The 23,068-nt window shown below is 34.8% G+C and overlaps 1 protein-coding gene across 6 annotated transcripts in view; it reads left to right on the forward strand.

Moving 5' to 3' along the window:
• DMD (dystrophin) overlaps window positions 1-23,068 on the forward strand; it is a 972,793-nt gene that overhangs the window by 421,376 nt on the left and 528,349 nt on the right. For all 6 annotated transcript variants that reach the window (XM_084201221.1, XM_084201219.1, XM_084201223.1 and 3 more), the window contains one exon: window positions 11,343-11,493. In XM_084201221.1, the coding sequence (XP_084057347.1) occupies window positions 11,343-11,493 (151 nt within the window). The remainder of the gene's footprint in view (window positions 1-11,342; window positions 11,494-23,068) is intronic.

Genomic DNA, 23,068 nt, shown 5'->3' on the forward strand with positions numbered 1-23,068 from the left:
ATGGCTGTTAAATTGCTATTAAAAAAAAGTATTTGAAGTTACATAGAAGATGAAAAGAAGATTTTACTTCTGACAATGAAGAATCTAACAATTAGGATTAAATATAACTTTAAGGGATTCTCATTTTAATGCCCTTGATATTATAAGTAATACAAATGGTGTGTTGTGTGTGATTTCCACTAATGTGCAGCTCCTTCTGTCATCCAGTTTTCTACTGAGACATATTTATAGTAAGTAGAATAAATTAATTACAGAACCTTGTAATACAAGGATGTAATTCCATCTAGTAAAAACCCCTGAAGTGGAACCTTAAGATGTTTGCTGCGTAAGGGAAGCAAAGCATAGGTAAGTAGACTTTGTTGATGTTTCAAAGCTTTTCCCTAGGGATGATGTCCAAAAATAAGAAAGATTGTTTTATTCTTAAACAGCTTGTTTTACTGGGCTTTTTTTGGCTAGCACAGAATAGAGTAGGATTCCTTCTACCTTTCATCTCCTTTTTCTTTTGTGTGCATAAGTCTCCAAATGAGCAGCATGTTTTCTTCCACGCTAATTTCAAGTAATTTAAACACCTGCTTGGCTATTGTTTTCTTTAAGTATGTAGAGCCATAAGTTTGAATTTTAAACACATTTTAAAAAAATCTCAATCTACTTATTTGACCTTGTACTGTTAAAGGAACAACAAAAGTAGGATTTCTCTAAAAAATATAAGGAAGATCTTGGTGTGAGTGCAGTATTTTTATCTGGGTTTACAAAGCACAATGTGTGTATTCAGGTATTTTTTTCTTCTATGGTTAAGCACCATTTTCATGACAGTTTCAGTCCATTCTGTATTGGAAAAGCCCTGTTAGGAGCAGTATGGTTCTTATCCAGTGCTGGAATGTTCCTGTGACAGTCACCAGATTCACTGGGACTGAACAAGACGTAATCAGGGACCAGAGAATGAAAAAAATACCTCATCTTGATTGAATACAACTGCTCTTCCCTAGTTAAACAACTTAGCATGTCTTTTCCCACAGCAATTTGGGAGAAATTAGTTGAATGAGAATGCTGTATTGATCCCCAGGAGCTGGCAGAGGACTGAGAGCCTTTTTTAAACTACTCTAGGGGTTTCCTTTTTGGAGAAATCAAGCTGGCTGTCATCTTGTAAATGGGATTGTATAGCCCTCCCGCTTTCAGAAAGGGGAAGTTGCTTAAGCTTAAAGAGCTTCTTTGCTGTCATTACTTGGTCCTCCAGGGACTATTGCTTTGGGTTTCCTAGTTACAGGAGGAAGAGGATAAAATGTCTGTGGAGAACCAATTGCAGAAAAATCCATTGTAGTTAGCTTGTTACTCTGGGAAGCAGGGAGGGATTTTCAAGACTTTCTTTAGTGCTGGAGACAAAGCACTGGGAATCAAAAAATCTTTTTGTGGAAATTTGAGTCAGTGCTTTTTTTCTACTGATAAAAAAAGTTTTTACCTTGGAACTGCAGTTCTGCAAATTTGAAGCAAAATGTAATGACAATTTGAAATTATTGGTTATTTGTCCAAGCCTTGTTAGAAACACTAATGGTTATCTTGCAGCCATGATATGTCATGGGCCACGACTGGGATTGGAGTGTCAGGTTTTTTTTCCAGGGAGACACTGTCATTTCTTTTTGGTTCCTGTCTAAACTGCCATTTCTCTCTAACTTGTGTATCTGGCAAGCAGTTCTCTATTAGATCTGAAGAGTTGTAGAAAAAATGTGTTGCTAGGCTGGAAATCCCTGAGATGCCAGCCACAAGGTAAGGTGGGAAATGGGATTAATAAGGCCAGGGAATCGAAGCCTCTTCAGTCCCTGCTGTAAATCTTCCGTTCTTAGTTGTGTCTTATTGCTCTTAAGGGCATCTCATTTTTTCCCTGTGAAAACTAGGTTGCTCATTGTGCTAAACATTAATAGTCATAGGTGCCATATTTCCTTCTAACAGAGAGGATCAGTATTGAAGGAAAAAAAAATTATATTATTCCAGCACAAACCTTGCCCTGCCCCTTCTTCTCTTATGTGTTGTTCACAGTCTTCCTTCCAATTCTTTCCTGCTTTGATTTTCTTCTTGTAAATTTAATGAAACAGTAAATGTTGCCACAGTCCAAACAATAGCTATTTATTTTGATTTGAGGAAAAGTGCAAATCTTCTTGGAAGATTTATTTCCAAATTCCAAAGTCCTTGATTTTATGAGCAAATTAAAACATCTGCATTAAATTCAACATAAGCCTGTGTTATGTAACGACTAAAATTCTCATTGTGAATCCTGGACAATTTTCCTAGAAAGCATTGTCAGGGGGTTTTTATGACACAAAAAATTCTGTAGCTCCCAGAGGCTGCACTTGCAGAAAGAATTAGGCCAAATGTACATAATTCAAAAAATGTTCCTGGACTTAATGTCTCATGGTGCCTGATTAATGTTTTTCTATGACACAGTGGGGTGATAAAGACCATAAAACTCTTATTGCTGTAAACATGACTAGGAAATCATTATGTGCCAGTTAACATGACTGTGTGTGCATGTTTAAGGGATGGGCAGCTCTACCATGCTGCCCAACTCTTTATGCCAACAAAACACCCAAGTCTCTCTTCTGTGATATAATACTGAAAGGATTTATAGCTGTGAAACCTGTGAGCTTTCATACCAAAGTGGGTCTCTCTAAAACTTCAAAATATGGATTACGAAAAATTCACTTTGTGAAATATGCAGCAGGAATATTCTGCTGAGCTTTGTGCATCTCTTTTCTTTGGTTAGTTTATCTACAGAGAAGTAAAATATGCCTTATTAAATACTTAGGTCACAGTAGCAGTGGCAAAATATGGACATTTTAATCAAGTCTGTTTTAATATACATGACAGTTAAATTAACAGGTATTAACTAAAAATATCTCTAGCTGGGACACTTAATAACTAGAAGTTAATTGTAACTGCTTTGAAATGTCATCTTTTTCTCTTCATTATTTCTTATGCCTGAAATCTAACTATAGTTCGTTAGGATCAAGATTGCACATTGTTCTGCAAAAAAGTAAAAGGTAATTTACCCAAATCAGAAGAGAATGAAACGTGTTAATTATGCTATTAAACAGAGCTCTAATATCTCAATATAAACTTTAAATTAATGAGTAAAAAAAGTTCTAATATTGTCATGACTAATTTAAAGACTGCTAATATAAATACAGATATATTCTACTATATTAGTAATTACTTTCTTTACTGAGATAGTATATACTAAAGTATTAGTATATTACTAATTACTTTCTTTACTGAGAGTGAATCAAGGTTGTTAAATTGAACATGTCAGTTTTAAATTAAGCTTATTTTTATGTTCCATTTCAGAGCTTTTATTCTGTAAATAATTCTTACTGTCCAGTGGGACTGACATATAGACTGTGTGAAAGATCAGAGCCTCATAATATGTGAGGTTCTTTCCTCTGATAAGCAGGCTATGTGTGTTCAACTTCCATTGATTCTTGCTGTGTTGCTGTATCCCCAAAGGCTAGATTTCTGGTTCACTTCTGTGTCCTAAAACAAAACAAAACAAAAAAAAAAAAAAACAAAAAAAAAAGGTGTTTGAGGTAGGAGATAACTGAAGACAGAAACTGCCTTAAACTTACCTGTTACAGTCTTAATCTACTTAACCTTGGAGTCTGTTACAATTATATTCTGTTTTTTGCCTTGTGATTACTGAACAACAGGATGTGTGATGCAGACTCTCCACTGCCCAGAAAGATTGATAAAGGCCTTTGCAGTGGTAGCTGACCATGTAACACTGTACAAAGCTGGCCTTTAGCAACATCTCACCAACAATTTCTTTGAATTTAATAGTTTGCTTGCATAATTTGAACTACCTTCACATATATTTTATTTTTTGAGATCAGTGATGAACAAAGATGGTGTGTGTGGCATTCTTTACTATACCCAGAATCACAGTCCTGAGTTGAAAGGGACCCCCAAGGACCATGGAATCCAACTCCTGGCCCTGCACAGGGCAGTTCTGGAGTCACACCCTGTGCCTGAGAGTTGTGCAAACACCCCTGGAGCTCTGCCAGGCTGGTGCTGTGACCCCTGACCTGGGGAGCATGTTCCACTGCCCAACCACCCTCAGGGTGAAGAACCCTTTCCTGATAACCACCCTAAACCTCCCCTGTACTGGACAGCCACAGTTGAAGCTTCTGAGAGTTACCTCCAGGACTTATAATTGTTTTCTGGACATTATTCTGTCCAGTCATTAAAAACTTTCCTAACTGTGCTGGATCAAGTGGTAGAATATGACTTCTTCTCTACTGCATATCTCTACTAGAGATAATAACCTTCTCAGTTATTATACCCTTGTAGGCATCTGTACATTGTTTAAGTTCTCCATATTGCACTCATAAGAATTTGCCAAAATGTCTTTTGCTATTTATTCATGAAGTAAGAACTTCTAGTGTGATAAATTTTACTTGAAAATGTTGAAGGTCTTTTGTTATTCACAAGACTAATATATATATATAATATTTTGAACGTTTTAAAAATAAATTAATGTGTAAAATTAGGATATACATAATATATAATTGTATATATATGTGTTTTTTTATATAAAATCCCTCATAAACATGCCACTTACTGTTTTTAGGTTTTAGGTGCTAACTTATCCTGGACACTGCAAATACTTTTTTTTCATGATAGTAAATCATTATTCATAGAAGTCAAAGGTAAAAAGCAAGCTTTCAAATGCCACTCCTGTGAAAATACTTATTAATTCTAATGATACTGGAAAATATACTTTCTGAGTATAGTATAGATTTTTGGTTGTTTTTCTGCTGTACTACAGTTGTCAGAATTAATTAAGATGTTTTTGTTAAACACAGAAAGGATACTGTAAGGTATTTAATCTAAACAAGCTCTTTTACTTAGAAATATTTTCTCCTTGATAGCAGTATGATTAATGCTCTCCTCTGTCAATACAGTTTTCTTTGCTTTCCATTCCTTTAAGTCTTCTAAGTCATCAACATTTTAGTTTCAGAAGAAACAGAGCTGTTTACTATATGCTACTCTTACAATAAGACCCAATAACTGTTACTTGGATGTTGGTTTCTTGTCTCAAATGAATTTTCCAAATTAAAGGTAAAGGGTTTTTAAATTAAATTTTATTGTAAACATAAAAAAACTGAAACCAACAAATGAGCAACAATCACTTATTAGAAAGGTTTTTAACTGACTGAAAAGCTGTAAAAGATAAAAAACACCTAGTGCCAGTACAGGCATCAGTATTTTAAGATGGTAATGCTAAGTGCTCTGTTATTACTATGATTTTCGCTGAAATAAGGACATCTAATTTTCCAGTATATATTTCTGTACACGTCTACCACACCTGAAACAGGATAAATAACATCTTTCAGGCTCAGGGAGTCAACAGCCAGCATTAACTGGTATCATCCGTTTTCTGTTATTCTTCCTGCTCTAGAGCCAGTATTGTAGGGGGATTTCAAGATAGGAAGTGGAAACATAAAACTGAACAGGGCAATTTTGGAGGATATAACATGCTATTACAGGTTGAACTAAGAACTCTGTCTTTGGAAATCATGGGATTTCAGCACTTCATAGTAATTACAGGGGACTACTGAGGGGACATCCTGTAATATATACTTTGCATTACACATATTTATGCTCTATGCCACAAATTCACTGACATTATTTTTTTATTTATGAGTTATGATGGTAATTTGAAGATTTTTTGAGAACTGATTTTCCCCAATTAGATATGATTTTCCAGCTCTCTATAAATCTTGGTCTTGCCTCTGCATCCAGGCTGGGGAAATTATCACTGAGCCTGGTCCCAGATGGGATCTGAACTGCAGCAGAGCCTGGGAACCAGAATGGGCTGCTGGATTTCACTGGCATTCGCTTAGAATCTGTCCATGAGTATTTCATTTGGGTTGGGATCAACTGCTGTCTGTGCTCTGTCTCACACCAAAGAGTGCTCTGGATTTAGCTCAGATCAAACCCAGGTGGAAGAGGCTCTCTCCAAGAGCCTGTCCAGCATGTCAGGCAGTTAATGGACACTTGGTCAGTGGGATGGGAGGTCAGTGGGTTTAGCTGGGCAGTCCAGGCAGTCTAACCCCCCTTAGTAGGACATGTGTCCTCTGTGCTGCCTGCCCCACTTCCAGCCACCACCCTGTAGTCAGAGGAGCTGGGACATTGAAGGACAGTGGAAAAACTTGCTCAGTGTGCTGTGTGAACAGCAGCACACAGGCCATTTGAGGCTTCCAACTCTGGAGAGCTCCAGGAGGGATGCTTGAGAGTGTCAAGACGCAGCAAGGTTGGGGTAAGGCGCTGCAAGCAGGGAACTCTGCCAAAGCTCCAACAATACCTGAAAGTGGAGAGCAAAGCTGGCTCTGGCTGCATGAGAAAGGTGAGCTGTGGACAGACTTACAGAGTAGCCCAGGTCAAGGTCTGAGTTTAAAACTGGCCCTGAAGCCCTGGGCAGAAAGCTCAGGTGAGGTTCCTCACAGTCATTTCTCCCTAAAGGCTGATGGCAGCTCATGCTGCTATGCCACATCAGAGCTGGCCTTAAGCAGTCAGAGCCCCTGGGCTGGGGAAAGGAGGAGGAGAACATTACCCTGACAGTCAGAAGTTCATGTGATTTGTCACTCATATTTCATTTCATCAGATGGACGCAACCCTGGCGTGGGTAACACTACAGCTTCCATAAGATTGAGTCACTGTTTGTTTCATATAAAATTTTTTGATTTGGGGTTTCCTTATCATGCTTTTGGTGGCTACACTTCAAAAAGTTATGAAATTTTTAGTTTTATTACCAATTGCATGGATATTTTTAATGTTTAAGAGAGTTGCAAAATATGCTGCTCTTTCACTTAGGTCACATAAATCAAGCATTTTTTTTATTTTTTCTAGTGAAAAGTTGTTAACGACACTTAATACAGGTGTTGAGGCAAGGGTCTCTAAAAGACATTATTGCATCTCTGTTCTAAAGAAGGAAAACTTTGTAGGAAACCAAGAATTGGAATTTTCAAGTTCATATGCCTAATAGTTTTAGTTAGTGTAGAAAAAGAATGTATGTTTTATAAATTTTATGGGGTGTTTCTATTTAAACAATTGATGCACAACATCCGTTAGAATCTAATGCATTTGCTGTATAATTATTAATTGTAAATGGTTATAAAGTTTATTGCTCTCTCATATATAATAATAAATGGATTTTTATGTGCCTGAAAACCAACAGTGACTGACAAGACCTTGCTTTTCTTAGCCAATCTACTTGTCATTTTCTTTGATAGAGATGGACACTGAAAGACATGGTATCAGTAACTAGGGCAAGAAGAATAATACAAACAATACAATTCAACATTTTGAAATATTTAAAATGTAACTGTAATGTACAATTTTTTAAACTTCTGTCATGCTGCAGAACCTAATTTCTGGGAAGAGGAGAGAAATTAAGTTTTGAATTGATGGTTGGTATTGCTACGGTTGTTTTGGTTGCAGTTTATTATTTATTTGTAGTTTATGGGTGAAAGACAGGCTGCAAAGTTGTGAATAGAATACGTAAAGCTAAGTGTTGTCCCAGAATGGACCCACAGCAAAACCTGAGATCAAGATCAAGATTAGCAGTGTCTAAAATTAGATAATCACTCTGAGTCCAAATGCAGAGAGGATATAGGAATTAAATATAAATTAAGAACTCACAGGAATTCTGTGAATTCAAATAAAAACATCAAAACCTATGAAAATGGGTTAGCTCTTTCTTTAAGCAATTTAAATGTAGAAGTTGCTTGACAAGAACAAGTTTTCTTATTTTTTTATCTGTAAGAATGGCCTTAAATAGCAAAGTTAATGCTCTTACATTTTAATACATAATTATTTATACTACTTTGATGTTTGTGTATTTTTACAAGGTGCTAATTGTGCAGAATTTAGCTGACAAAACTGCGAAATTTGTGGGTTAATATTAGCATAATCCTACAGTACATTGTTTAGCAACAGAATAGAAAGGAAGTTTAGGGAACGTTTTCCCCAATATGAAGAATAAAACATGTTTCTTACAATACCAATTTCCATGGCACAAATCATGTCTTTTAGGAAATTGTATAATTAGCATTCTTTTTCTTGTGGGTCAATTGATTCTAAAGTTTTGCTAAACCAGAATCTGTCACAAAAGTGGGTTGCATAGTTTATTAAAGAATGTTATCAAAATATCTAGGAATTAATTGAAACACAGATGCAAAATTAAGATTTGGTTTACAACAACAAACCAATAGCATTTTGTGTTCCATCTTATTTTTGTGTCTTTCCTGTTTTCAAAGGTCTTTCCTTTCACCTTTGCACAGCTTCTTAAAAACACCAGCTTTATGACCCAGAACTTCAAGTGCAATCCCATTATACAGTTTAGAGCTCCACTGACAGTACATCCAAATTGGCATTTGTAAATATCTTTGCAATATCATGTGCAATGCTACCAAATATTAAATTTTGCTTTTAGAAGCTCAGGTCTAAGGGTTCAGAAGAGAAGAAGGAAGGAAACAACCAATACTTTTATGACAATGTAAATTGTGCTGTGTATTGCTCCAGCTGTTGTCTTTGGTCGCTTTTTTTTTTTCTTTCTTGCTCTCCAGAGGCAAAATAAATCCATTATGTACTAATATGATAAAATGGAATTGCTCCCACAAGCCACTGCTTAACATAGTCCCTGCTGGAGTGTCAGTACATATATGAAAAAATTGGACCAGTGTGACAGTTGTTTTTAGCTTATCTACTCAAACATGCTCAAGATAGAGGAATAGAGCTGCCTTATTGTGTCAGAGCTCATGTACAATGCTCAAGTGCCTTGGACTGTGTGCCAGTTGTACATTCTCATCCAGAACCTCCTGCTTGGCTTCTGGGTGTCTGTTTGCACCTTCTTATTGAGCCTGTGCTAAGAAAACCAGAGAGAAGGACGCATCAGGGAGGAAATAGTGCCCAGATTTCAGAGAGTCACCCCCTAGCCACTACTAGTGGCCACCCATAAGTCACTCTTTAGGCTTCTGCTGGTCAGAGGGAAAGGGTTTGAGCAGATTAATGGGTACACAGAGGTGTTTGATCTCAATGATTTGTCTCTGATGGCAAGGGTGGATGCCTAGGTAAGGGTGTGCAAGGTCTTTTAACTTTCCTCTGCTCCACATTGTGTTCTTGGGGATTCCTGAGGCAGACATACTCTTTCTGAGTTTTCATAGTCCTCAGAGTACTGCTCTCTTATGAATTTATTCTCCATTCTGCTGCGACAAGGCTTCAGCAATTTAGCTGTTCAACGTTGGTAGTTAATTAGGCTTCTCCTTTTGTGGGTTTTGAACTCACCACCTGGTAACAGGATTGCTTATGGTAAAACAAACAAACAAGCAGAAGCCTCTTTGTTTTTAAAGTTTAAAAAGCTATTGGAAGTGGTATCATGCGTAAGCAGATGTAATACAGAGATTCAGCAAGGGAAACTCTCACTTAGGTATACTCAGGAGAGGTGTCCCATAACTTCCCAGAGCAGGAAGCTGCTTGATGTTGTTCAAATGCACCCACACCTGACACTGCAGCAAAAAATTGCATTTTCTCTTATCATTTTATCATATTTAGGTATTTAATCACTGCAAGAGCCTTGAATTTTAGTCACTTGGCCTGTTGATAAATTCTCTGTTTTTTACTAATGTTTTGTAAAACATTGGTATTATATTGGTTTATACTTATACTGACTATTTGTATTGGTTTATACTTATACTGAGAGTAACAAGGCTTTTTTTACACATGAGCAATAAACACTGGGAACTTTTAAGCTTTAAATATTCATATCTTCTCATTGCAACTTTTTGTCTTTCTTCTCCTTACAACTGTTATTTCCCAGAGCAAAAGATGGAGGGAGAATGTAGAGTGATGGGAGATTCAGTTTGCAAGTTCTGAAATGCAAATTCAAGAATACTAATATCAAACCCTACTGAATTTTTAACATTTAAGCTTCTGATAAGCTTCCCATGCTGCAAAGAGTAATTTTGCTTTGTGAGGAACAGGAGGAAAGATGTTTTAACATTGTGTCCAAAATGAGAGATGATTCTGGACCAAAATAAATGGAATTTGAATTCTGTTTTCTATGTGATATTTTTTAAGTAAAATTAATTTTTTCCTTGTAACTCTGAGTAAGGTAGCTATTAAAAAAACCCTGTTATAATGTACTTTTAAATTATGGTTTGATAATTTTGAGCAATAAAATATGATAACCGTGATAAATTATTACAGTCATTTTAGTAAGTTAGATGAGTGACTACAATATTTAATCAGGTCAATAGTCTGCTTGTACTTTCTTCTAAAAAATGAAAAATCATCAGTAAAATGGAAAAGATTATCTGTATTCCCTCATAGTAATGTCATTTTGTTTGGTGAATTAAACTCCTTAACATTCAAATAATCATATAGTTTGCCCATACAGAAGCAGATTATCTCATAGAGAAATAATTGAGCATCTTTGTTTTCATCCTTTAAGTACACACAAAAATCTATTATAATCCTGTAAAGGAGGATTATTAAGCTAAACAACAGTAGCACATTTAATGATGATCTTCTAACAAAACATTCTAGCTAATCTCTGATTAGTTATTACATTTCCACACCAATCTAACACACAGGATAACTGAATTTCTTAAGATGTAGGCTGTCTTCAAACCCCCTTATAATCTGTTTTGTAATCAGTTTTCATTTCATTTCTTTCGTATTTGGCAGTGGCCAAGTCAAACAGTTCTTGAAGCAGAAGATCAATCAGGCACTCTAGACAAAAACAGGTCAGATCTTCCCAAAGTGCTGGAAGTACTTTTCTGGTCTTTTTGTAGGGAACTATAGACTTGCAGATATGGTAGTAATATTTTTCATCCTTGTTTGTTGTTCAAATCCCTAATTTTTTAATGTTCTAATTTCTTTTAATCATCTTTTTATTTCAGGACTTTTTTTTTCTTTTTTTGTGTAATTATCACTAAAATACTCAAAGGGAAACATAGAAAATAGGTTTTAGTAAAAATTCCCTTTGCACAATGCTAGTGGAAATTCACTTGATGACCATTGCATTTTCTTCAAAAGGATTTTAAAATTGATAAAACACTGATTTGTGATACCTTTGCTTAGAAATAATTTCACTTCAGAGGTGCTGCCATATTGCCATTTGATATAACTGTTATAAATGCTAATATATTATGCCATCAATATTATACTGATTTTAACCTGAGACTTCCAACTAGATTCTCTTTTTTTGCTTTTTTTTTTTTTTTTTTTTATTTTTTGTAGTCAACAAATAAACTATCAGTAGATTGTTATTTCATCTCCTTTTATACTTGCAGACGGTTTGACAAATCTTTGGAAAAGTGGCAGATTTTTCATTCTGACATGAAGAGATTTAATCATTGGCTAAGTGAAACTGAAGAGAAGCTGTCAAGAGCACAGATAGAGGCTGGAGACGTGGGGCTTGTGAAAACCAAGCAATTTATCCAGGTATGATTTGATTAGCCCATATTCTGTTTTTCTGGAGGGTTTAAGAAATTTTAAGGTCTGGGTAATCTGCTTTGCAGCTCATTTAAGGGGGATTTCCAGTGCAGAGTGGACGGTGACAATTTTGTTCAGATGTGTCTGTTTTTCTGGTTAATTGAAAATTTGCACTAGCTTGCAAGATATATTTTTAAATGAAATAAGATATGGGATGACATGGTATATTGTGCTGCTTTCATAGTTACATATTTCTTTGGTCTTTACTTAAAGTGCTTGTAAATTTTCATTTGTTATTTATGACCAGCAGGAGTATCAGGCTTAATTTTAAATTCTTGTGGAAAAAATGTGATTAGCCATTGAGCTGTACAAGGGATATTCCATGAACGATGTCTTGCAAGTGTTGCTCATTTTAGCTGTTTCATGTTTTAATCAAAGGACCTGGAGGATGCTTTTATTTGTGAAATGCAGTGTGACAGAATAGCCACTTAGTTGCTATGTGTCCAGTTCCAATTTGTATGCTTTTCATCTTGCAAGCTCTTTGAGCATCATAAGGAAAATAATAACTCTAGTTTCTTGGTAGTTTATTTCATTTCCCTCTTTTGTGATTCAAATGGTAATGGGTATGAAGAATTAATTCCAAACTGATGTTTTGGAAGTAGATAGTTTCACCTGAATAACTTGACCAAACTCTGGATTCATGTTATAAATTACTATTCGTGCATAAGAAAAAAGTGCTGTTAAGGTAATTGGCACTTGTAAATTTGAATTGCTGGATTGAATTACTTGATTTCAGGTTGAAAGAAGTTAGGACTGTCTAACATTAAAGCCAGAGGTATTTTTGAATGCAACACTAACCTACTTCTTGGCCTACAGTTAAAAAAATAAATCGTGTGGTTTGAATTTTAGTATTTCAAGTCAACTTTTTAAAGATTTACACTGGTATTTACTGACTGTAAAACTGCTGAACTGAAAGGGAAACAAAATTGTATGGTGCAAATATATTAAAAATATACAACTATTAAGTAACACACTAAGCTGAAGCAGTTAAAATAGAAGGGTTCTTTTTTTCTGTACACTACTTTCAATGCTTTGAATACTGAAGAAAGGTGTCTAAGATCTGATTAACAAAATAGCATCAAGGAATTAAAGATGCTTTTTGCTGTATATATAAAAGGTAGTAGAGCATATGTGTATGTTCTCTGAAACTTCAACTCCCTTTCTCTGTCCCACAATTTGATAATCATATATATTACTAAGGTAAGATGTGTATCTAGGTGGACACAAAGGTATTACAAAGTCTTACCCATTCTTCTTTGCTTTGCCTGTGCACCATCACCTTTTTTTGGCACTATTCTTGGATCCTTGAGCAGCTTCAAATGAGGTTTTCAAAAAAAAAAAAAAAAACTGTGAATTTTTTTTTTCATTTCTTTCTAACTCCTTGCTAAATCAGCATTTTCACTTGGAGAAGGTTGATTATTTAGAGCGCCCAGACAAAGGTAAGATGTATCATAGATGTTACAAATGCGCTGGGTGTGTGGCACATTTCAAAGTCTCAGCAGATTATAAACATTATTTTGTTATCATCATTTAAAAACAGGTTCATCCCAAACTGAACATCACACTGAAAGACCCTGAGATAATGCATTTCTATGTAGAAGCTTATATTCAGTGCAAAAGACTGCTTCTGTTTTATATTTCCCTTTCACCTAGCCTCCTTCTCATTTGTTATCCATTTATTTTCTTATGCAACATATGAGATAATTTTGAATATATGTTTGTAGAGGGTTTTCTTTTTGCCATCCACCTAGCTTTTTTTTTCTTCCCTTCTCTCTTGTGTTAGAAATCCCACGAAGTCATGAATTTGTCACTCAAAAATTTTATTTAGATCAGTAAAACAGACAAAAGTACCTTTCTAATGAAAATTCAGGTGGTGCAAAAATATTCCAACTAACCTCAAGAATGCAGATCCAATGTTAGTTAACATTTATTTGTGACAGAATGCTAAGTCTAAGTTGCACTGTTTCCTTTCTTTTCATTGCTTCTTTATTTTGCTAGGTCTTGTTTCAAAGGTGTTAGGCTTCTGTGAGGCTGACTTAAGAGATCATTAGAATTTCCATTAGGGAAACAGTTAAAACAGCTGAGCGTTCTGATTTACTAGAGTAGCAACTTGTTTTATTAATGAGATCATGCTGCTTAGTGAACCATATTCAGAATTAACAGGATTTGTTTGAAAATACTTTACAAGCAAGTGAATAGTCTGGTACTGGAGAAGGAACTGTTTTAGAAAAAGAAAAATATACAAAACTGTCTGATTTGTAATATTCTTTCTGAGTAGAACTACTTTGGAAAAGTAAAGATAAATGTGTTCATTAATATTCAATAAATACATAGAGTCAAATGCTTATATAAAATGCAATAGTCAACAGTATGATTAGATGATTATGTTAATAGAGGTTAAAATGTAATTACATTTTTCAAGTGTATTTGGGGAGGGGAGGTGTGTTCCTTTTTGCTGCATAATGGCATGGTATTAAACAACATTATGCATTATAAATAATGTGAATGAAATCTAATAATAGTTTCAACCTCAGGTCATGAACTCTTAAATATTCTTATTGTGAATTTTTCACTAGACTTTCTGAGATCAGAACTTATGGTGCTGAGAAGAAATACCATCTTTCAGTTTTTAAGAAAGTTTAATTGACATATTTTATGATTAGGAGACACAAGATTAGAAAGGACATTTCATGGATAGCACATCATGTAATGCCTTTGAAATGTTTTGAACTCTGTCTTCAAACTTATGAAGGATTTTTCCCCCCTCTCATTATTGTGACAGAGGTTCTTCTGTCTCTTTACTCCTTAATGCTTGGTGACTGTAGCTTCTTCAGCCACCTGCATTTGCACTTAGCTTATTTATTTTAGTGCCAGGACTGAGCTGTAGTTCAGTTTTATCTGCTCCTCGATGTTTATCCCCTTCTGTTCTTACAGGCTGCAGTCATTTTCCCTATCAGACCATGTTCAGTACACTGAAGCCACAGTTTTCTAATCTGCTCTCACATGGTAGCCAGACAACTTGTCTCTTACTTCCTGGGCTTATTTGTCTCTCTAGAACATGAGTTCTCAGAATAGCACACTATTACCCAAACTGAAATACCATCTGTATCAGCAACAAGGTGGCTCAGGTGCTGTATTTTGTGGTTGTATCTTACCATGGATGAATGCTAGAATAGAATTTTCAGTCATCTATCTAAACTTTATTCTTTTCTTTTTTCTTGTGATTGATCTGTCTTCCAGCCCCAATCTACATTCCATTCCATATGAGGAAAAAAAATTAAAACAAACGAGCAAAACCATCCTGTTATAGGGGAAGCTAATACTAAGTTAACATACAGCAAATAAGCAAGCAAGGATTAGAATTGGGGTTTGAAGGGGGATTGTTCATGTCCTACAGGTACATACTAAATAGCCACAAAAGGAGGAATTCTATAACAGTTTCAGAACTGGGCTGTGAAGTTACATACCTGAATCATTGCTTCAAAATTTAAAAATTATAATTTTATTTTAAAAACATAGAAAGTTCATAGCATTTCTTCTTTGCATTTGTCTTAAGAATTTCTCAGTGGTCTATATTTAGTATGCAATTGTGGATTGCAAGTTTAAATGAATGTTATCGTTCTAAGTGGTGCAATTTCAGTAGAAAAATTATGAAGTTCTGGGTCTTAATTTTGAAGAAATTTCATTGTATTCATTATGTTCATTTATTGTGACTGGTCAGTGATGAGTACTTTATTTTTCATAATTTAATTGATTAAAAATATTCTTATTATGCTATTATTCATTTCTCAAGTATTTGTTTTCATTCACTGGCATAAATATCAAAAGTGTTTATTTTTAAGGTCTCAGAGGACCTTAAATATTGAATGATGGGCCCTAATATTTATACCCAGATCTCTGAGGATACCCTAGATGTAGAAATTGTTCCGTAAATTGCTCTGTAAACACATCTTAACTGTTCATAAAATGAACTGTCCAGCATTTACATTTTAGAGTACTTATCCCTGCCTGCAATAGGCTTGTGAATGACTCATGCCTTCTCTAGACCTCCTTCCTGCAGCACCATCCTGTCAGCAACATCATATTTTTGCCTCGTAGATGTTTAAAGTAAGAAGATATCAAGAATCCAAGCTTCAGTGCTGAAAGTCATGGTCATGCTAATAATTTCCCTTTTTAAAATCTAAATTGGATTATATGGATTTTGATGATTTAATAACCACCAAATTTAAACAGTTCTTTCTGGAATAGAGCATAAATGCAATCAGAGTAGAGAGGAGAAAAAAAAGTGTTTCAGTGCTCAAGGCCACTTATTTTCTGCCATGAAAGCACAGCGATAAGTAGGTGGATAGTTTGTTCTGTTCTGCCCCAAATATAAAGATTGTAAAATACTTTTATATGTATGATGATTTTGGCTTTCATATTTTATATTTTGTATTTTTACATGTATTTCCTGCTTTACTGAGTGATAAAGGTTATTCCAATAATTTATGATTATCTTTATTCCAGTTTGGATTCAAACGGTTCAATTTTGTTTTACCTACTTCAATTTTGACTGGTGTTTTTTGGTGATGAGAGATATTGTCAGAAAACTTGTAGAACTTTAGCAAAATACTCTGGTCAAAGCAATTTCTATCATTTCTTAATGATTGCATAAGAGAAAATACAGAATTTTGAATAAATGAGAAACCAATTTAGCATTGTTTTACAAGAATATTTAATTAGAATAATCAAGTTACATACTAAAATATCCTTCATATTGCAAGAATATGTCTGGAAGGATATATAAAATGGTGTAAACAGGATTGCCAGCATTCATGACTGCTGTCAGTTCTTACTCACATATTGATTAGGTCATTTATTGAAAGAAGATAATTGGTTTCCTTTCTACTGAGTATGGTCCTCTTACCAAACACCTCTGAGTGCAGAATGCTCCTGCCCCTGAGAAAGAAAAGTCTCAGGGACATCCCAGAGATTTCAGTCTTTTGTCCATTTCTAAGGTCTCAGTGGAAATGTTTGAGGTAATATACATGAGCTCTGCCTGTGACACCTGGGCCCTAACTGAGCAACACCCTTCTTTTTCTGGTTTGAACTTATGTTCAAAATAAATTCTTGGGCCTTTCATGACTGAAGTTCTACCAACAATGGAAAGACTTCATTTTCACTTAATTCCTAGTAAAATATTTATTTCTTCCTTACTAAGCAAAATATTAAATAATACTGTGATCTTTACAAGTTAATTTCTTTATACATTTGAACCCTTACCCTTTATTTTATTGTTAAAAGTCTTCTCACCTTTGTTGCTGCTACTAATGGAAGTGATGAAATACCAAAATAGTTTATTCCAAATTTGTAGTAAAAATTTTTTTTTTATTATTTCAAGCCATAGGAAGAATTTCTTTGCAAATAAATCTGTTATTTAGTTGTTCAATACTGCACACAATGCTTAATTTACAGTATCCTATTAAAATTTTCTAATGAATTTATTGTCCCTGGTAGTAGGACATTAAAATGTCTGAAGGTTATGGGAAACAATAAATTTAAAGCTGCTTATGTGATTTTGCCTACTCTTGCACCATTAGGTAACAATCTGTGGCTTTTATTTAAGTTTTATTATAAATCATAGCATTGTCTATTCTGAAAATGGAATTAAATCTTGTAAGTAATTAATTAGGATTCATTTTTCAAACATTTAATTAGGAACATTTTTGAAATAGCTACTAGCACACAGATGTAGAGTGGCATAATTTTTATACATGAGTAGAATAAATAAATGTGAGTTTTTTTCCTCTGTCTTGGAGAAAACAATGTTCTTAAACTGGATCAGTCAACTTTGTGCTACCTGAATATAGCTGTCTCATTTTCGGGGGGAAATTGTCCTCAACAGTTCAAGTGAGTGCTAGCACACAGGGATCTGGGAAAGTGATTTATGTCTATACCTATTTCACAAACTTTTTTGTCTGTATATAAAAAATAAAGGAAATGGAAGAGGCAATTTTTTCATATTAATGAATTTATCTTGGTGTCAGGGCTAATCTGGACATTCTAATCAGTGACATGTATAGACAATACACTTCAGAGTAATCTGACTATGTCTTGGAAGTTTTGGGAAATGGGTGACTAAATGCATGACTACTTTGAAAGCAAATGATGTTGGCTCTTTTGCCTCAAAAAAATTATTTGCTTGGCTCTATAAGTCTTCCAAAAGAAAATCTTGCGTTGCATCAGAGATCACTATGACACATGATTAAATCTGTGGGTGTTGATGCATAGATGTGAAGATAACTTGTTAGACTTGAACCCTGTCACTTAAAGACTGGACAGCCTGGGAGTCTCTCGGCCTGGCCATGAAAAATGCTTGCATAAAACAGTCAGGGAAGGGTAAGACTCCTGGGGAATAGCTTTCTTTACCTATTAATTCTATAAATTAGTACAACTAGGTCCTGATGGGGCACTTCTCAGATGGATAGTTTTAATAATTTTATTTAGAATCTTTCATCCCTACAGATTTTACAAATTCTGTCTATCACATACGGATTTCCATTGCCATCTAAAGCCATAAAGTCTGGTAGTAATTAGGCTGGACAAGACAGTAGGTTAATGTTATGTTGCTTCAAAAAGTGAACTGTTTTAAAAGAAGCACTCTGCATTATGTAAATCTGCATTATGAAAACCCTAGATTTTATGCAGAGCAGACAACAAAGGATCAGCATCTCCCTTACACTGTCAAAAAGATTACAAAACCTCAGAGAGTTCAATCACATGAAATTAAAATATCCAGAAAACTGGAGTAATTGTTTTCCAAAAATTACTTTATTTACAACTATTTGACACATTGTGTTAAAGATTTATCAAATACTTCATTACCAAGATCTACTTTTAAGGAAATATTTTAGAGAGAGACTATTTATTTCTTTTGTGCTATTTAAAGCTCCTGAAATAAATTTGTTTTCATATTGTTGCTCACATCAAGTTGTGCATGCAATTAATTTTCCTTCTAAAATCAAAAACTGAAAAAAAATCAAAAAGTGATATTTTTTTAGAGAAGATTATGGCAGAAGTTCAGGACAACATTAGATATTTATTAGATTTTTTTTTTATCTCAATCTTTTTTTTCTTATATACTTCAGCAGACAGCAAATATTGTATTTCTCAGTTTTCTAAAAATAAGCACAATACAGATATGCTGTAGCTTCTCATTCAAAATCTAGGCTTTTGATGGGTGAAAAAAAAGCCTATATCAACTACACAATTCTTAAAATCTTTAAAATCTGTTTGGCTTTTCACAATGGAATGAAGACCACTATAGAAAAAACCCTAACTTTTCTCTTGTGGGTCTAAGTATTTTGCATTTGCCAAATATCTTCTAAATTCAATCAACTATTCTACCCAGATTCTACTTAAAAGGAGAAATAAATATTTTCTTTTGCACCACATACTAAGACTTTACAAACTTCAATTTTTATTGAATGATTGAAGGATATATAACATATTGTGGAGTGTGACAAATTCCAGTTTATGCATTGATCAGAACAAAAGTATAAGAGACTGTTATACTCAAGCTCTGATTATATTAAATATTAGATGTACATGCCTCAGAATTTTGCTAATTTTAAAATGGCTTCTTGAGTTTTCTTTTGATTTGTTATTTTAATAAAGACTGCAAAGCCTTGGCATGCATAAAGGGCAGTCCTGTCAAAAATGCTAGAAGGGAAAGAACAAATGACAGAGCATATTCTGAACAGCTTTTTCAATATACAGTTACTCTATTACAATGGCAATTATTTCTCAGTTTCACAGTATTATGTGTCTCACCATATCCCCCCTAAGGTGACAGTCAAAATCAATTATTTGTCATTTTTGTGGAAATGTAGTTTCAAAGAAGATTTATAAAGATGTACTGAAACTGGACAAAGTCCTGCTATTGGGTTGGTATTAGAAGTCAAATTAAAATATCCAGGAAATAATTTTGGTGTATAAAAATATTTCTGAATTTCAGGATCCTAAGATGAGCAGAGAGTTCTATGAATGTTAATTTTCCATTAGCGGGGTGGAAATGGGAACTATTATTCACCTGTGTTATGTAATACAGTTCATACAAGTTTTATTCTTCTGAAACCTGGAAATAGGAGCCAATTATTTTCTATGAATTGCGTGATCAGCTATATTTATTTATTTTCCATTGTCTGACACTATGTTCTATTGCCTTCCATAGCAAGACAAGGTGGTTCTCTGTTCTCTCTTAGTGGGAAGAACATATTAATGATAATTACTGGGTTTTTTGGGTTTTTTTTTTGTTTGTTTTTTTGGGGTTTTTTTGCTACATTATCTGGCTATTTATCTCTCATGAAGTTCATCCTGTGTTCCATGACTGAGCCACTACAATTGTCTTAAATTAAAACTGAATATTGTTTCTGGAGACCGTAAGATGAACTAAGGTTCTGATCACAAAAATATTCTTTCTGTGTTTTTGCAAGAAGCACTACACCAATCTGAAGTATAATGCACAAGACATTCTTCCTTTAACAGTTGTTTTTAACAGCTGAATTGGAAAAGATCTGTTCTGTACATTGTATGTGAATCATTGAGTTGAATGGGATGGGTTGCTAATAGGTGTTTATGTTATGATTTTAATACTGTTATTTTAGAAAACTAACTGCTTTAAGAAAAAAAACCCACAAACACGAATATTTTGTTATAAATATATTTAAGAGTTTTGTTTGCACCTTCAAGGGCAAAAAAACCCAACCAAACAAAAAGCCAACCAACCAAAAAAACTCCCCAAAACAATCTGATTTTGTCTACTTAACTTTCCAAAGAGTGAGATTCTTTCTAAATTCACCTAAATTATTTGAGAGCTTTTTGTCAAGAAATCTAAAAGAATTCTGAGCACAAATTAACATCTGCTCTGAGGGAATGAGCATTTGGTAGATGTTGTTCAAGAGTAAAGTAGATCTCAGGAACTGCTCCAATAACACAAAATACTGTCGTGTTTTCTATTAGATTATAAAGGCTTTAAGGCAAGGGTTGTTTGTTTGTAATTGCACAGTCTGGTGATGTGGGGCCTCAGTTTTAGCTGGGTTTTCTCTCAAGATCTCAAAGCCAAACTTTGAGTTTGTGATCAATACAGAACAAAGATTAGGAACAGACTGAAAACACTTACTGTGATTAGCTTAAATGATTTTGCAATTTAAACTGCATATACTTCAGTTTGAGGGGGTACTCTAACATACTTGAACCCATAGGTTGTTTTATATTTATGTCCTGTTTTGATTTTTGGAAGACACACCAATATCATTTACGATGGCTGATGAGAATTTTTGTTTTGAGTCTTTTGTTAGTACTTATGTTACTTCTGAGTGTTACAGGATTTGAGACTCAGAGGAACTCATGCTTCTGGGAACATCCTTGTGATACTGCCTCAAATAAGGCCTATTCTGGTATTTTCTAAATTTGCTATCATTATCCTACTTCATTACCTCTTTTTTAATTGTAATACCTTCAGCAGTGCTTCCTGTTACACAAGGCTGATGATTCTGAAATCTTGCCATAAGCAAGGCAAAACAGAGAGTAAATGAAATTAGGCTGCTAAACTTATTATCTTTGTGTTTATTTCTTTGTTTGTTTTTTTAAGAGGCAAAAAGATTTTATGACCACAACAGCACGTGTTTTGTTTTAAAAGTACTAATAGAAAAGGCATCTAACAATTAATTCTGGTGACTTGAATTTTTTGCTGCAGTACATCATGCCTTTGGAACATAGGAAATTTTACCATTTGAAAATCCTAAATTATTAATCAGGAAATATCAAATAGAGGGAATGACCTAATTACAATTAAATTAGGCAATGGCCTAATTACAGATTCACAATAACAGCATTCATACCAAAATCGATTCACACGCCTGCACTTCAAGAGAGGTGAACAACTTTGCATAAAGGTAATTCCTCACAATTTCAGTGAAATTCAGGTCAAATCCCTTAATATTTCTGAGCAGGAATGGGTTGCACATTGAGGAGTAGAGGTGCATGAGGGGGTGTGACCCTAAACCTCATCATCAGGGATGGTTTTGTGAGTGTTGCAAACGTGAAGGTTCTGGAGCTCCAAGAGCCATCCCACCCAAATCTGGTGCAGCTCACAGTGCTCAAGGAGATCTCAAAGGGACTCACTCAGGACTCCTGTTGACAGGGTCATTAGATGATTTGCTTTAGTCATCTGCAAAATTTCCATCCTCAGATCAGTTACTACTGGAATTTTCAAAACATTTGAAAATTTCTTCTAGAACTCCAGCAAAAAGGTGTACCACTCCATGTGGGCTGATTCAGGTAGGAAATACTTCAGGGCTGTCAGGGGATGACTGATGGTTCCCCACCTGGGTCAGGCAGCTGATGTTCCCACCTGTATCATGCCAGAGCCCCTGGTATTCACAGAATTCACGGCATCATTAGGTTGGAAGAGATCTTTAAGATCATTGAGTCCAACCCATGCCCCAAACCTCAACTAAAGCACAGCACTGAGTGCCATGGTTTAGCTGAGGTGTTGGGGCATGGGTGCCTGCCTGAGGAGGTGGTGGAGTTGTCACCTGTGGAAGGCCATTCCAGAATTTAATCACTCTTTCCATAAAAACTTTTTTCTCCTAGTATCCGACCTATATTTCCCCTCCCAGGTTGAGACTGTGTCCTCTGGTTCTGTCAGGTCTGTGTGGTCAGAGATGCTTCACCCTGCCAGCTGGTTTGGTCAAATGTTTCATCATTCAGCAGTTTTGGTAGAAGCCTCTCAGGTGCCCCTGAAAGGGTAGAGCAGGCCTGGGGATGGAGGAGAAAGGCACCACCAGGGTATATTTTTTGTTTTTCTAGAATACTCAAGGCCTAGTAGTCAGTTCTATGACATATGTTGAATATTTCATTTTAATAGATAAATGTTTCTTATTAAACTGAAAGAGAATGGGTTTTCATGAATATTTGTGCTTCATTTATATTTCAAATGCTGCTGGTGCTAGATCCTGGTTACTGCATTTTTCTGTTATAGAATTCCATTTTTTTTTAATGGTAAAGCCAAAACTAGAATTAAAGTTTTCCATGTTGGTTTTTATTGGCTGACTGGTATGTTTTTGGGGTTTTTTTTCACATATTCATAGTCACTTTTTAGTTACATTTATTTTTCAGTACTATTTAGTGTATGGCTAAACCTAATGGTTTTGCAGATGATTTGACATTCCTGACTTTTTCCATCTTTTACTGTAGTTACAAAATTTAGGTAACAGCTATATTTGAGAAAAAAACCCGAGGAATCATATGACTATTTCTTTATATACCTTCAAAGAATTTTACTCTCTCCTTTATCTGTGTCACAATGAAGACTCCAGGCATAGCTGATTCTTTACCACTTTATTCTGTCCACAATTCTCTTGCTTTCACTATTTTTCAGAATTGTTTTAGGATGGTGTTTTGTTGGTTTGTTGTTTGGGGTTTTTTCATTATGGGAGTGCTCAAGGCTTTGAGCAGGCTTTGCATTCTTTATTCCTAGAGG

The sequence above is a fragment of the Fringilla coelebs genome (genome assembly GCF_963513975.1).
Source record: "Fringilla coelebs genome assembly, chromosome: 2".
NCBI classification, from domain to species: Eukaryota; Metazoa; Chordata; class Aves; order Passeriformes; family Fringillidae; genus Fringilla; species Fringilla coelebs.